Raw genomic sequence first — 14,853 nt, forward strand, 5'->3', positions numbered from 1 at the left:
TCCACTCTTCCCGGGAAGCGAATTTCGTGGAAAATGTCCTATATGGAAAATTACAAGCAATTGTAAGATCACTTGGAGCAAGGACAATTTTGTCCCAATTCACCAAAAGTAGAAACAACGAGGTGTGTGTTGATGTGCGGTTAACAGGAGTTTCCTCTAGTCGACCGAGTACCCGTAACCGGTAAGTGCAAGAAAGTTCTTCTTGTTTGAGAGGAATGTGTAGTGGGGCAACGTCAAAAAGAACTTCGAGCGCTGCCGTGGGAGTTGAAGAGAACGCTCCAGATATCGCCATTAAGCACATCCTTTGGAGATGGCCTAATTTTGATTGGACCGTTCTCACTTCGTCCTTTTACCACCACACAAGACATCCATAAGACAATATTGAACGAACAGCAGTCGTGTAAATCCAATTGATATACTTGGGTTTTAGACCCCAAGTTGTAACAAAAGTACGCCGGCATTGCCCGAAGGCCATACAAGCTTTCCTGATTCTGAACTCAATGTGAGGTGTCCAGGAAAGCTTGGAATCAAGAATGACTCCAACGTACTTTACCTGTTCAGTCACATCGATTTCAGAATCAAAGAGACGCAAAGGTCGAACGCCATTACGGTTTCGCTTTTCCGTGAAAAGAACAATAGATGTTTTACTCGGATTAACCGAAAGGCCATATTGGCGACACCAACCCTCAACTACCTGAAAGGCGCTTTGCATCAGGTCAAAAAGGTTGCTGATGTTAGGTAGTCGTCGGCAAAACCATAAGTAGGAAAACCGCTACAGTAAGGACCCGATTTTGTCAGCCCCATTTTGTGACAAACATTTTGCTCTCATATTTATGCAATTTAATAATTTTTATCATAAAACTACTGCTGGGATGTAGAACATAGAAGGATAAAAAGTTTGATAAACTGTTACAGTTTTTGAAGAGAGCAAAAAATGTGTTCCGAAAATGGGTTGACAAAATCGGGTCACTTATGTATTATGGAGTTGCCTCAATAGCGTATCTGCTACGAGATTCCACAAAAGTGGTGATAAGGCTCCCCCTTGGGGGCATCCACAAACACTCAATTTCCAAATTGCCGCTTGCCGCAATGCCGAGAAGAGATGTCGGTTTTTGAGCATTTGGTGAATCCAACTGGAAATCATTGGAGATATACCATGACCCCGTGCGGCTTCCAATATGGCATCGAAAGGCATGTTGTCAAAGCCACCCTCGATATCTAAGAAAACACCCAAGCAGGATTGCTTTTCAGCGAATGCATTCTCGATATCGTAAACAACTTTGTGTAAAAGAGTCACAGTGGACTTTCCAGATTGGTAGGCATGTTGGTTCACATGAAGAGGCACGTAGGCCAGATGAACATCACGGATGTGATGATCCACAATGCGTTCTAAGCATTTCAGAAGAAAAGAGGTCAAACTAATAGGTCTGAAACTCTTTGCTTCTTCAAACGACTCACGACCTAGTTTTAGAATGAACTTCACAGTAATATCCCGCCAAGATCTGGGAATATACCCTGTAGCAAAACTGCAAACTAGTATTTTTCCAAAACATGTTTAAAATAATCAAATCTCTTCTGAAGAAAAATAGGATAAATCTAATCTGCCCCAGGAGATTTGAAAGGAGCAAAGCTATTAAGAGCCCACTCAATCGATCATACAGTAACAATATTCCGAGCCGAAGCCAGGGAATCATAACTACAAAAAAGACATCAGGTGCATCCGAAGATGTAACATCCACACATCCGGGGAAGTGTGTACTGAATAAACATTCCAAAACTTCCTCATCGGAGGAAGTGAAATCACCATTTGGCAAACGAAGGTCGTTCACTTGAAAATCCTTAGATTTTGCAAGGATTTTGTTCAACCGACTGGCTTCACTCAGACTGGAAACATTTGTACAAAGGGTTTTCCAGCCGAATCGTTCAGCATACCGAAGAGCTTTCTGGTAGGCCTTGCGAGCCGACCTGAAAGCCTCCGATCCAGCCGAACGTTGTCTGTTCCTACTCTTTCTACATTGCTTCCCGAGACAGTCAACCAATCGTCGTATAATACAGCAGATGTTAAAGTGGATACGTCTTATACATCAGATGTTAAAGTGGAGGCGATATGCGTACATTTTACATGCGCCTAAATGGAGGCATGCACGCATATGGCCTCCACTTTATCATCTTATGCAGCATCATCTTATACGATGACTGGTTGTCTGGGGAGCATTCACATGTACAAAAAAGATGTAGCGATGGTCAGATAAACATGCCAATTGGTTAGCTCGTGACTAATTCTGCTAGAGCGACTAATTCTGACATAGCGCTTTGTCTAACACTTCCTCTCTAGCAGATACCATGAAAGTTGGACGATTGCCCATGTTAAGTAATCCAAGATCTGTACTACTTAAGTATTCCATCAAACTAGAGCATCTCAAATTGATGTCCGAGTTGCACCAGATTATATGGTGAGCATTAGCATCACTGCCAACAATTAACGGAAAGCCTTTTGACGTGCAGTATGCGATGAGGTTTCCAACAGATACATCGATTGTGATAGCACATACATCTCTAGTAGTTAGTTCAGAGATGAGTGTAGCAACGATTGCGTTGTTGACAAGCACACATGCTCGAGGCATGACAGGTGAGTTTGCCATTTCATTTTTACTGAAAGTAGCAAACACCGGATTCACAAGATTTTTTTTATCTTTATTATCGAGATTTTCAGCCTATGGCTGGTTCATCTCCTAGGATTCACATGGTTTCCTAGATAAGCCACTTAAGCTGTACCATTTTGCATAAGTCTACAAAGATTGATCGTTGCTGTTCTTATGTGCTGAAGATTGATCTGAGCTATCCTAACCGTAGCCACTATTCAAACTAGGCAAGATTGAACTCTTAATAATCACAGCACAAAGAAGAACAGCAACAATAAAGCCAGATCCAGGGTTGACAATCGTCCTTCTCGTCACCACTGCGTGAAGATAACAATAAAACAATCTTCGTCAGAAAGAACAACGGTGACGATTAGCCTTTTCGTCGCCGACTGCGGACGTCACGACGAAGCTCAATCATAAATAGTCACCCACCAACTTTTTCGTCGTCCTCTTTGTTCCCTGGAAACGAACGACGACGGGCCAAGCGAACGCCAACTGGGAATAGCTTTTATTGGCGTTTCGGCACTAACGGTGGTGTGAAACCTCACTAGCTCAGTTGGTAAGAGTGCTGGATTGGCAATCTAGAGGTCCGTTGTTTGATTCCAGGTGCAATTATTTTTTTATTAAAATCTTTTTTTTGTGTGTTGCTGGTAGAAACATTGACTCCGTCGGCTAGACGCATTTGGACGAAGAGCGAAACAAAACGAATGAAGATTTTGTTTTCGTCACGACGCAAGCCCTTCACGACGATTCGCTGGCTTGAATGAGTCATCCGATGTGGAACGAGCAACGATGACGATCTAGTTTTCGTTTTAGTCGTCGACTTTTTTGGTCGTACGGCGACGATTTTCAGCCCTGGCCAGATCGGTATCGATTTGAGTGCGCCAAAGGCGAGGATGCTCAGATACACTGTGTAAAACGCATAATGCGACCCCATATAGGTGAAAATTTAAACTAATTAATAACATCTTCATAATACCGCCCTTATTCAGCCTCAAGTATGAGATTGAAGAGGGCAGCTGATTGTCTCGGAGAAACACAAGGTCCACTGGCACCCGTGCTCCGGTTAGCGCAGTAAGGGCATAATACTGTGGGGGATGCCCTGGTACTCCACAGGCTCCGTTTGCGATTAGGTTTTTATAAGAGCCCCCTAATCATTCATTCCTAGGCACGGTAAGCGTAAAGCCGCATAACACCTTGTATTAGGGGTCACCTGATTAGTGGACTCCTACCACTGGAACAGGCGTTCCGTATAGTGCTATTCTTAGGCAGTTGAACCAACCGCTACCGACACTACACAGCTATCTAGGCTGATCGGTAAAAGAAGTTAATATTGGTGATCAACTGCATACGGGCCCGAAAAGCCAAAAAAAATCACCGACTTCGGTAATGTTTTACCAAGATCTCACCGTTAAGTTGTTTTACAGGAAAAAATCAGTAAAGCTCGCATTTTTTACCGAACTTCGGTAAAATTTGACAGATAAACGATAAGATTTAACCGAAATTTGGTAATAGTTTACAGAATTTCGCTAAAAACCCGTTACCGAACGATCAGCAGTTGAGATTTCGGTAAAAAATTACCGAACGCGACTGGTGTGCAAACAGGCTTAATGTTTAACCATTAACAACTTCGGAATACTTAAGGGCTATTTGAGTAACCTTCTGATGATATTGTAAAACCTATGGATATTGGACGAGCTACTCTGTGGTGAGCTCGTTTTATGTTACTTGTTGTCTAAACTTTCGCTTACTGTCAGTTTGCATTGGCTTTCAGAATTATTATAAAGTAGTCAAAGCAATTTCCACCAAAATGAACGACGTTGTCCACCAATAAACTGGTCTAGTTTAGTCAAACAACAGTCTCCCTTCTTTCGACGTTCCAACTACGCTGTCTATTTGGATACAATTTAGGCGTCGCCCATTCATTATTTATTTCGATATTAATTTAATGGAATTTGTTGATATGTGTTAGGCAAACATAGTCCTCGTCCTTTCAAACCCCGATCAACAAACAAACATTGTCATATAGTGGCATACACGGGGAACATACATATCCCTCCATCCTGTCTAGTCTATCACATCGAGTACAACACATCCCGTTATTCGGCGTTTCGGCACCGCACCGCAGTCGAAGCGTGACGACAATTTAGACGCCCATTGTGTTATTGTTGTTGAGTTCATAAATTTTATTGCTGCCTCGGATGAATATAAAAATATTTCTATTCATTCACTATATTGCAACCATTCCAGGGACGCGGATGTTGGAAAGCGTGGAAAGTGGGAAAACTGCCGACGACGACGAGACGACCCCTCCTCGTCGCCCGCTTCACTGTCACCCGGCGCGGCGTCGTCATTGCGCACCATTTTGCGAAATTGATTTCACTAATTGAAAAAGAGTGCTGCCTATCGTCACTCGCGGCGTGCGCGGCTGCTGGTGGCTCGCTTTTGTCGTTTTGGCGGCGGAAGACGGGGCACAAATTAAGAGTAAATTGAAAACGGCTGATCCTACTGCTAGTGTTGCTGTACCAGTACCGAGGTTGACTCCGACGGTGTTTTTGTAACAGCCCGACTGGGATGGTCGTTGCTGGTGTTGTTGTTGTTGCGGGATGATATCAGTTTTAATTTTTATGTTTGCGCATATTTTTATGACTGCGAGGGGCAGAAATTCACGCCCCTGTGCGTAATTAAATGATAATCGGGGTGCTTCAATTAAGGATATTGGTAATCCGAGCCCCCTGGGCTAGGCGGAAAGAGATTTGTTGCGTTCGGATTTGTCCTAAGGGTGTTTTCGAGGAGCGTTTCAAATTAATTTAATGCAATTTACTCAAATAAAGTAATAGGCTTTAAAAAGCGGGTAATTGCTGCATTATGTATATTATTTTCGTCTTAGGCTGATGCAAATATGATTTTTCTTTTACGCCCGAGAGGTCTTATCGGGTTCGAAGGGGGTAGATAAAAATAAAAAAGGAGCAAAATAATAAAAACGAAAAAAAGCTATTGAAAAAATAAAAATTAGTTATACTTTTGAAAAATGTTTTCCAACTATTGAAAAAAAAATGAGTTGTGCGACTTAAATTTGTAATAACTAACGAAGATCAAATTTTGCAATTAAAAATGAAGAGCTGGATGGCAAAGTTTGTTATTGGTTTGTTGGGAATAAGAGCTAAAAGAACAAAAATAATAACTGACTTTGTTCCGGAAAATAACTCAATAATAACTAAAGTTATCCACGGGATGAATGACCCCTAAAAGGTTAAAATCCCTGGTAATAAACAAACAACAACAACAACAACTAAAGTTATCCTTATAAAAACGACAAACTATTACAAAATGGAAAATAACTGAATAAGTTATTATCGAGTTATTGAGAACAAAGTAAGTACAAAATAAGTTATATCAAAAGAGATAATCATAATTGTAAATTTTGTTCTTATGAAAGGAAAAAAATGAAGTGTAAGTTCAGAAATATTTTGTCCTTGGTTTGATCTTATTATAACAAAATTAGATGTTATTTTCTTTTTTCTGGAACAAAGTTAGTTATTATTTTTTGTTCTTTGGGAATAAGCGCCAAACCAATAACAAGATTTGCTCTATATTCTATTTAAAATAAAATAAATACAAAATAACTCATCAATAACAAAATAAGTTATGATTGCGAAACATGCCTTCGGGATGTTATTTTATTTAGCATATGCTCAGAAGAACTTATTTTGTTATGATTGCATATTTTGTTATTTCACAGTTATTTATTGTTATTCATGAATGGTAAAATTTGTTATTTTTATGTCCTTGGTTTGTTCTTTGCCTCTACCCGGAATTTGGCATCTCGATGCCATGTTCTCCAACTAAATCATCATTATCACTCGAAAAGCGTTGAAAACTAAAATGGGCAACCACTGCTACAATAATAACAGCAACAGCAGCCATAATGCTTCAACAAACACCAATTTACAGCACACCCAAGCGCAGAGTATGAGAGACAAAATTATCCAACCAACTACGCGAGCGGCGGAGGATCCCTTTAGTCGAGGGACGAAGAGGACCGCGGGGAAAAAAGCGATAAATAAATATTATTTTTCCTCCCCAATAAAACAAACCATGTGCTGATGTGCACACGTGTAAGGGGTTCGCGAGCAACAACGCACGTAAATACACTTGATTCATTGGGGTGGGTGATGGTACTTCCTAGTCCTAGACTGGTGGACGAGCTCCTCCCAACTCCCGACCATAAATCAAGTCGACAGCTTTAGCTTTCATTTGGCTTTTTCGCGGCGAGCTATGTTGCACTTTTCCCGACTCTCTCTCTAGTCTAAATGGGAATTTTATTAGATGAAATTATGAAGTAAATGTGGCGGAAGTGCGGAAGAATGGTGCGGTGGTAAATGATCAATCAAGTGGAAGCCACGAGGGGCGGACTAGCTGTTTCAATTAACAACACTAATCTCTTCCGTTTCCATCATGATGAACAGACGGATTAGTGTGTAGATGAGCCAGTCGGGTGAATGGAACTGGGAAGTCTGAGAACTGACCAATACCAACCACTAGTTAAGGGTGTTGGGTTGGTTTGGTTGGTAATAAAACTAGTTTTTATTTACGGCTTATGTCTGACTGTGAGTAGGTAGGTGCTGAAGAGGTAAATGATCCGAATGTATGCTCGGAAAATCGAGGAAAAAGTATTGAGGGACCAGCACTGTGGGTCAACTGCTGGAATCGCGTAGAAAAAAACAGAAAAACTGTGCTCAGACAGCTATTTTAAAATAAACTGATTCCCTGAATCAACAACTTTTGTGACATAGTTGGGTAAAGCACCAGTCTAGCGGTGCGAAGTCACTAGTTCGAATCCAACCAGGATTTTTTTTTTACTAATTTATGCATTTGTTACATCAAATAACACATTGTGCAAGCACACTACAACATTTCGAGTGACCTATCTATAAATTGAAGTATTCCACAACTTTCATCTCACAAATGCTGCAAAGAGCTACTGTGAAGCTACCTAAATTGTACAAAGATTCGATACGATTTCATGTGTGTTTACATAGCTGAAACCGAAAGTTCTTCAAAGGATTCGTTTGGAAGAGCATCCATGGATTTCTTTACCAATTCCTCTTGTGATTGCTTCAGCATATCTTCCAAGTAATCTTAAATGTAATATCTTCCAGATAATGAATCTTTGAAAAAACCTTTAAAAATACTTCCGGGGATTCCTTTAGAATTTCTTCTGAAATTCGTTCGAGTTTCTGCCCGAAATTTATCCAAGAACACCTTCATAAATCCTTCCATCCATGTATTCCTTCTTAATTTGCTCCATGAAATTCGTTTTAGAAATTTTTTCACGAAGTTCTTCATAGAGTTCCCCAGATTTGCTTTCAGAAACTTCTCTATAGGCTCTTACAGAGATGTTTCCGGGAGTTCTTCAAGGAAACCTTTCATGGTCTCCCCATAAATTTCTAAATGATTTTTTTTTTCAAAAAATTCCTTCAGTAACTTTTCCAAAGTTTCCTTCGGAATTTTTTGCCGGAATTTCTTAGGGTAATCCTCCTGGAATTCATTAGAAATTTTCTCCGAAGTTTATTTTCAATTTCTCCAGAAATTCATTTAGAAATTGCCTTAGAGAAATTCCGAAATTGCTCAAGCGTTTCTTCAGACATTCCCAGGGATTCTTTAAGAATTTAAAGACATTTCCAGGGCTTTCTTCAGATATTCCCTTAAAAATCATAAATGTCTTCCCTAAGGAAATACCTAATCTGTGGATTCCTTTTACAAATTTGCTAGTTATTTCTTCATCTCTAATATTATTTGAGAATACCTTCCAGCGATTTCTTGAAATCTGCTCCAGAAGTCATCCGGAGATATCTTCAGGAATTCTCCAAGGGATTCAAACACCATATGTCTTTAAGGATTCGTGTTGAAAGGATGTTGGGGTCAATATGACTCAGACCCCAGACCAAATCGTGGTTCGTCTAGTTTAACATCGTAGAAGGGTTAATAATTTCAAATGATTCCAACAGGAATTACCCAGTAACACTTGCAGTAATTCAAAATAGTTTTTTTTTAGGAGTTCCGTTTTTTTTTTACTTATTCGTTTATTTTGAAGGCTCGGGCGCCACATAGGCATAACTGAGCCGAAATCTTTTGTTTTACATCGATTTTACATTTTACAATTTATTACTGCCTTAATACTATGTTAGTTTGGGAAGCCGAAGTACTCGCGGCTGTTTCGAGGTCAAGGATTGGAAAAAAATTGGGAAGGACGGATTTATGGGTTTAAAACTAAATTTTTTGCTAACTTATACTAAAACATTGATGGGACAAATTGTCCATATCTGTAACGGAACCAAAAAGAAAGGACTTTATCGGTAGAAAACGACAAGAAGAGGACAAACGGAAGGGGGGTGACGACAGACAGGGGCGAACAATAATACCAAAAGGCGGACAACGAAACCAAGGAACGTACTACATCAAACTCTGACATCAACACGTTTCAAAAACTGCATCATTCATTGAAACACGAAGAAAAATTCAAGAGTAATAATTGTCGTTAAACCTGCAACCATCCATCTGGGAACATATTCAACATTTTCTACGGAAATCCTTATGCCATTCTTCAAAGAATTGTAAAAACCTCGTGATACTTCCCAAAAGTCTGAAAATGAATTTCAGAATCTCTACATAAATTTTCATATAAAACTGCCGAATATTTAGCCGTTTCTAAAAATATTGGTGAGCTCGTTCTTTACTATTGTGTACACTTCATATAGTCCTTTTTTTGGGACTATGTTTCTGCGATAAGCATTACCATCTGGAATTGCAAAAAGAAAATATGGAGAAAATACCACGGGAACTCCTGGCAAGGCTCATATTTATTTTACGTAAAAGTTTCACTTCCTGACCCATTGTGGGGTGCCTTGTTCAGTAGGCCCGTTGAATCCGATCCAATTTGGTCTGATTTGAATCGCAAATTCGATGGGGTATTTAACTAGAGGATGGCCGTCAAGAGAAGTCAATCCAATTGTAAGAATGTTTGATCCTTATTGTTTCGCTAAACTTTCCTTCTTTTCCCCCCTATGTCGATGATTTCCGATTTGTGTAATTTGTTTGACATCCGACTAGTTGGGACCGTAAATCCTCCAACGACCTGTAGTATAGTAGTAGTTGTTAACAACAACAACAGAGAAAGCTTCTTACCTTAATCGCTCCGATCGCCGCCTGTTTGGTGGCGAACGTGACGAACGCACAGCCTTTGCTCTGTCCGGACGGATCCCGTAGCACCGTACACTCCTCGATCGCGCCATGGCCGGAGAACAGATGCCTCACATCGTTCTCGTTGTACTTTTTACTCAGCATACCCACGAACAGCTTCCGTTCTAGAGGGAGAAAAAATTGAGAGAAAACAAACAATTAGTAGGGGAAGAAATTATCGGAATTTTGATCGGATTATGAAAAAGGAAAAAGCATACATTTTCCTAATTGGCAAAAAGCTGATTGCTCTTTTCAAGGTTGCTCTCTCTCTCTTTTGGGAATCTGCATTCAGGGGGGAATGGCATATTTTTGTTCCAAAGCCGATTTTCTGTCGGCAAAAGTTCAAATCCGAAAATACCTCTCGATATGTTCACTTAAGCTTGTCTTCACTACAGGGAAAGCATACCGATGCATTGTTATGACATTACCTTACATTGTTGAGTAAAAGTTTAGGACTGTCGCTAACATTTTACGTTCCTGTGTTATTATTGGCGATAAAGCCGTATTCATTGCTTTGCATAAACATTCTAAGCATATATTTTTCTTAAAGTAAATTTAACACAGAATTGTTTAAGATAATGTACGGGTTATTGCCTGCAAATGTAATTATTACATTTAAGGTTTACAAGTTTAACAAATTGTTTAACCACTCTTATAACAATTCCATCCACCCTAATTAGTTTCACCGGAAACTCCTGTTTCGACATTATTACTTCTGTTACTGATTTAAATTTTGCATTGCTATGATAAAGAAATGGAGAATCTTTACTTCGCACAGATAACGTGGTGTTGTACTGATATAAAGAAAAGGTATGTCAGACTATGGTTTTCCGGCGAAACTATTTAGGCTAGGGTTTTTCCAGAGAATCGTTGAATGCAAAAACGTCGTGTTATTATATTTCTTGTGAAGCAGAAATGGAATGAGTAGTTGTAGCTGCGAGTAGGGTCTTGATGACTCTCGTAATTAGAAAAACCTTTACTCGTTTCTGTTATGGCTCTAAACTTTTGCTCTGGAGTGTACAACTAGATGAGCTTCAAAATTGGCAGCATTTTCCATATCAAAATTGTGGAAGTCTTGTATGCCACTCCATGTCATCCAACCAACTACATACAACCTACCGCACAGAACGAATTGTTGTGCAGTGTCCCAACAAACAACAAACGAGACGACCCGACCTCAGCAGGAGCAAATGTTCCCATTTTCGTTCCAGCCAGCATATTCCGATTTTCATTAACAACATACACTCCACACACTACTGGATCCGAAAGTGGAAGCCCCAGGATTACCATTGTAGAAAACTGCTTCTTCTTCCACCCAGCCCGGCCCAGTCATCCACCACCCACTATGGTTACTACATTCTTATTAAGAATCGAAACCCAGGAGCTGTTTGCTTCTGAAATCAGGAAACCCGTCCTGCACACACATGCCCGCACACACAACTCGGCTCTTTCAGAGCTCGAGGACCGACTTTTACAGTGAAAAGCTTCTAAAGCCCTTGAGAGATCACATTTTTCGTCTCCCTGCGCCGTCGCTTCCCCGATCCCCCTAAATGGTAGTAGCAAGGAGGCAGGAGTGGGGACATGAAATAAATTTGAGCTCTCGGGCTACGATGCGGTGTGGTGCGGTACGGCAGCAGAGAAGACGAGTGATAACGAAGCGAAGCTATCCTGGTAATCCGAGAGGACGACGACGACGATACATGCAAGTGCCAGGCACAACGAGCGAGCGGCTGCCACAGTCATACATCGACCGACCAGGAATCCTTGTAAACACTTGTAGCCACCCGACCCCCTCCAACGATTCTGGTCCTTTTTCTTTCCTCTGATCTGCCGGATGCATCAGCACAGAGCTTCCATAACCTAAATGTAATACGCTACCTTTCTGTTACCTTCCCGATTCGGATTTATTATCGGTGGGAGGACTTGAGTGGGATGGAGAAAGGTGGAAGGATATGAGATTAGTGCACCAGAGAAAGTCGAGTATTTCTGCCATTGAAGGAGGAGTGCAATTTTGTGAGATCACAGTAAAAAGTAATGGGTTGTGGGGAAACTTTGAACCATTTGGTTTCATGGGGTATGCATGAATATGACTTTTCCAATGCGTTGCTTAAGATATCAGATATCAGATGCAGTAGATGATAACGATCAGTAAAATAATTCATTTTCACCTAGCGATACAAATACGTTAGTGAGCTTGTTCTATGTTATTATTTAATTGTTGAAATTGAAAAAAATATTCCATATTGGCCACTTATTGTTACTTTTCCTCCAGTATGAATAAATTCCACCAAAGATTTTTCAATGATTCCACGAGGAATTCAGAAATTTATCAACGGAATCCTCGATAGTTTTTTTCTGTGATTTTTCAAGATATTTTTTAGGGATTCCCCCGAGAGTTCTTGAACCAAGTCCTCCAGGAGTTCATTTAGTGATTCTTGCCGGACTTTCTTCGGTAATTCTTCCAGATATTCTTTCAGGGATTCTTCCAGAAGCTCTTTTTTCCTGTATGTTTCTTCATAAGTTAATTCAGGGATTTCTTCAGATGTTCTTCCAAGAGTTCTATCAAGAATTTCTCTGTAAGTTTTTTCAAGAATTCCGTCAGGGTTTCTTCCAAGAGTTCTTTCATGGGTTTCCTCTATGAGTTGTTTCAGGAATTTTGCTCGAAGAACCTTCAGGAGTTCCTCCAGGAGCTCATTCAGAGGTTTTTCCAAAAGCTTATTCATGGATTTCCCTAGAATCTGCTAGAACATTCATTATTGGTGTCTGTTACCATAGCACCAACATTTTTCTTTGGCTCTTATACAAACTGAAGCAGTCTTCAGACAGCCGGCAATTGTCTGACCTCGTATTAGCAACAACTTAGTAATGGGAATGGATGGTTAATGGGACATATATAGCTGTCACGGTGATTTGAGTGTTATTAGTTGAATAAAGCCCATTTCTTAGTTGCTATTTAAGGTCCCGACCAAAAGAAGTAAATGTGACAACATTTACTGTTTATTGTTCTTCGCGTTGCCATGAATAGTATCCATCAGCATAAGATTAAACAACCAACCGAACAGAATGCATCCGGTTCTCTACACAGTCAAATTACTCCACAAATAGCGCGACCTCTTTTCAAAATAGTCTCAACTACGACGGAGGAATGAGATAAAAAGGAAGAACTTGAATGGTGCTTCAAACCTCATCGTCGTCGTTGTCGAGCCGAAGCCACCAAAGCAGCAGCGAGGGAAATGAAATCTTGCAAGAGGAGCTGCTGTTGCCTGCTGTTGCTGACTGGCGGCTGCAACGACCACAGAAAATGAAACTTAACTTGCACTCACATGTAGGTAGATGGATGCAATTTTCACGAGAAGGTTAGGACTTTTACCGCTTTCCTTTGGGTTGATCCAGGGGCAGTACTTAGGGGTTTATAAGCACCACGGTTTACATAATTCATTTCTGTTTTCTGTTGTCTGTATAACATCTTTTATGCCTTCTTTTTGAATTATAATCAAATAACATATTATCTTTTGGTTTTCTAATCCTTTTCGTATTTTTGTTATCCTACTTTTCTGTCCATTATATAATTTTTTTTGGTGTTCCAACCATTTTTTTGCGTTTTTTAAAATTTTGTATCACTTGTCTTACATCTTACTTTCCCACTTCTTTATCGTTTTTCTTACCTTTCTCTGTCATTTAATTATTCTATCTTTCAATCATGCTTAGATGGTTTAGTTGGTTAAAGCGCCGGACTAGCGATACGGAGTCGCAGGTTCGAATCCTGCCAAAACAAGTGGTACTCTTTTCACATTTTTTAATCATTGCACTTTCCACTTCTAACATCTTATTGTCTTCTTTTCTTATTTTTATTTCTTTATTATTATTTCTTACAATTTGATTCCTATATTTCTTTCATCCTACCTACTATCTCAATACCTTCGTCAATTTATATGCTTCAATCGTCCTATCTATCTTTTCTCTGTCCTCCCCTCTCATTTTTCGCTATGTTCTTCATGTTTCAAATTTCTTTATTTTCTTCTCAATTTGCCTATCTTACCATATTTTGTTTCTGACTACCTCAGTCTCTTCCTTACATAATATCCTCCAACCACTATCCTGCTATCTTTCTATCTTTCAGTCATTCCATTTACCTGCTTCCTTTTTTCCTTTTTGTCTTATTCCAAAAATTACATGTTTGATCATTTTTTTTATCTGTATACTAGCTGTCCCGGTAAACGTCGTGCTGCCTACTGTGTTTTTTGACAGACAGACAGACAGACAGAAATAATGTTTATACATGTATAGATTTTAACGTCTGTTTTTCTATTTCCCTTACTTTATTAAATTTTAGTTTTCAGGAAAAATACGTTGGAAGGGTACTATCAGCAGGTTTGTTTTCTTCGTCATAAGGGTCAAATTGTCTGAAACTTGGTCATATAATTCAACCTGGTTGGGAGAGATTTTTTATCATTTTAGGGTTTAACAGATACCACAACTGCCGAAAATACATAATTTCTTTTATATTAGTTTTTTCTTCATGTTATCATGGTCTCGGGATTAAAGTAAGAAAGAAATGTATGTTTTTTTTTAGTTTTTGAGATGATTTTTTGAAAGCCATATACAGGTGATCTTTGATATAACGTACCTACCCTCGATATAGCGAATTCGATATAACGAACATTTTGGTTAGATAAAACGTACAGCATTAGAATTTTTGATTTTTTTTCCAGGAATAACCCTCAGATAAATTACGAAATCACTCAAATCAATGTATTATTGCAGCATTAGCCTTGTTACCCAGAATTAACGCAATTTGGGGAAAAAATTAGTGTACGTTATATCGAAGCACAAAAAACGAAATGTCTTTTTCGTGAAAACTCATGTTTGGTTTTGAATTTCACCAAAATAATTAATTGGGGTTAATTTCACGTCGAATACAACAACACTAGCAAAAAATATTATATTTTTCTCTGCTTCGATATAACGT

At 39.4% G+C, this 14,853-nt stretch overlaps 1 protein-coding gene across 13 annotated transcripts in view; it reads right to left on the reverse strand.

Moving 5' to 3' along the window:
• The window catches only part of LOC115262131 (CUGBP Elav-like family member 2), a 1,100,715-nt gene that overhangs the window by 65,436 nt on the left and 1,020,426 nt on the right, over positions 1-14,853 (reverse strand). For all 13 annotated transcript variants that reach the window (XM_062849221.1, XM_062849222.1, XM_062849220.1 and 10 more), the window contains one exon: positions 9,831-10,009. In XM_062849221.1, coding sequence (XP_062705205.1) covers positions 9,831-10,009 — 179 coding nt within the window. The remainder of the gene's footprint in view (positions 1-9,830; positions 10,010-14,853) is intronic.

The sequence above is a fragment of the Aedes albopictus genome, chromosome 2 (assembly GCF_035046485.1).
Source record: "Aedes albopictus strain Foshan chromosome 2, AalbF5, whole genome shotgun sequence".
Lineage (NCBI taxonomy): Eukaryota > Metazoa > Arthropoda > Insecta > Diptera > Culicidae > Aedes > Aedes albopictus.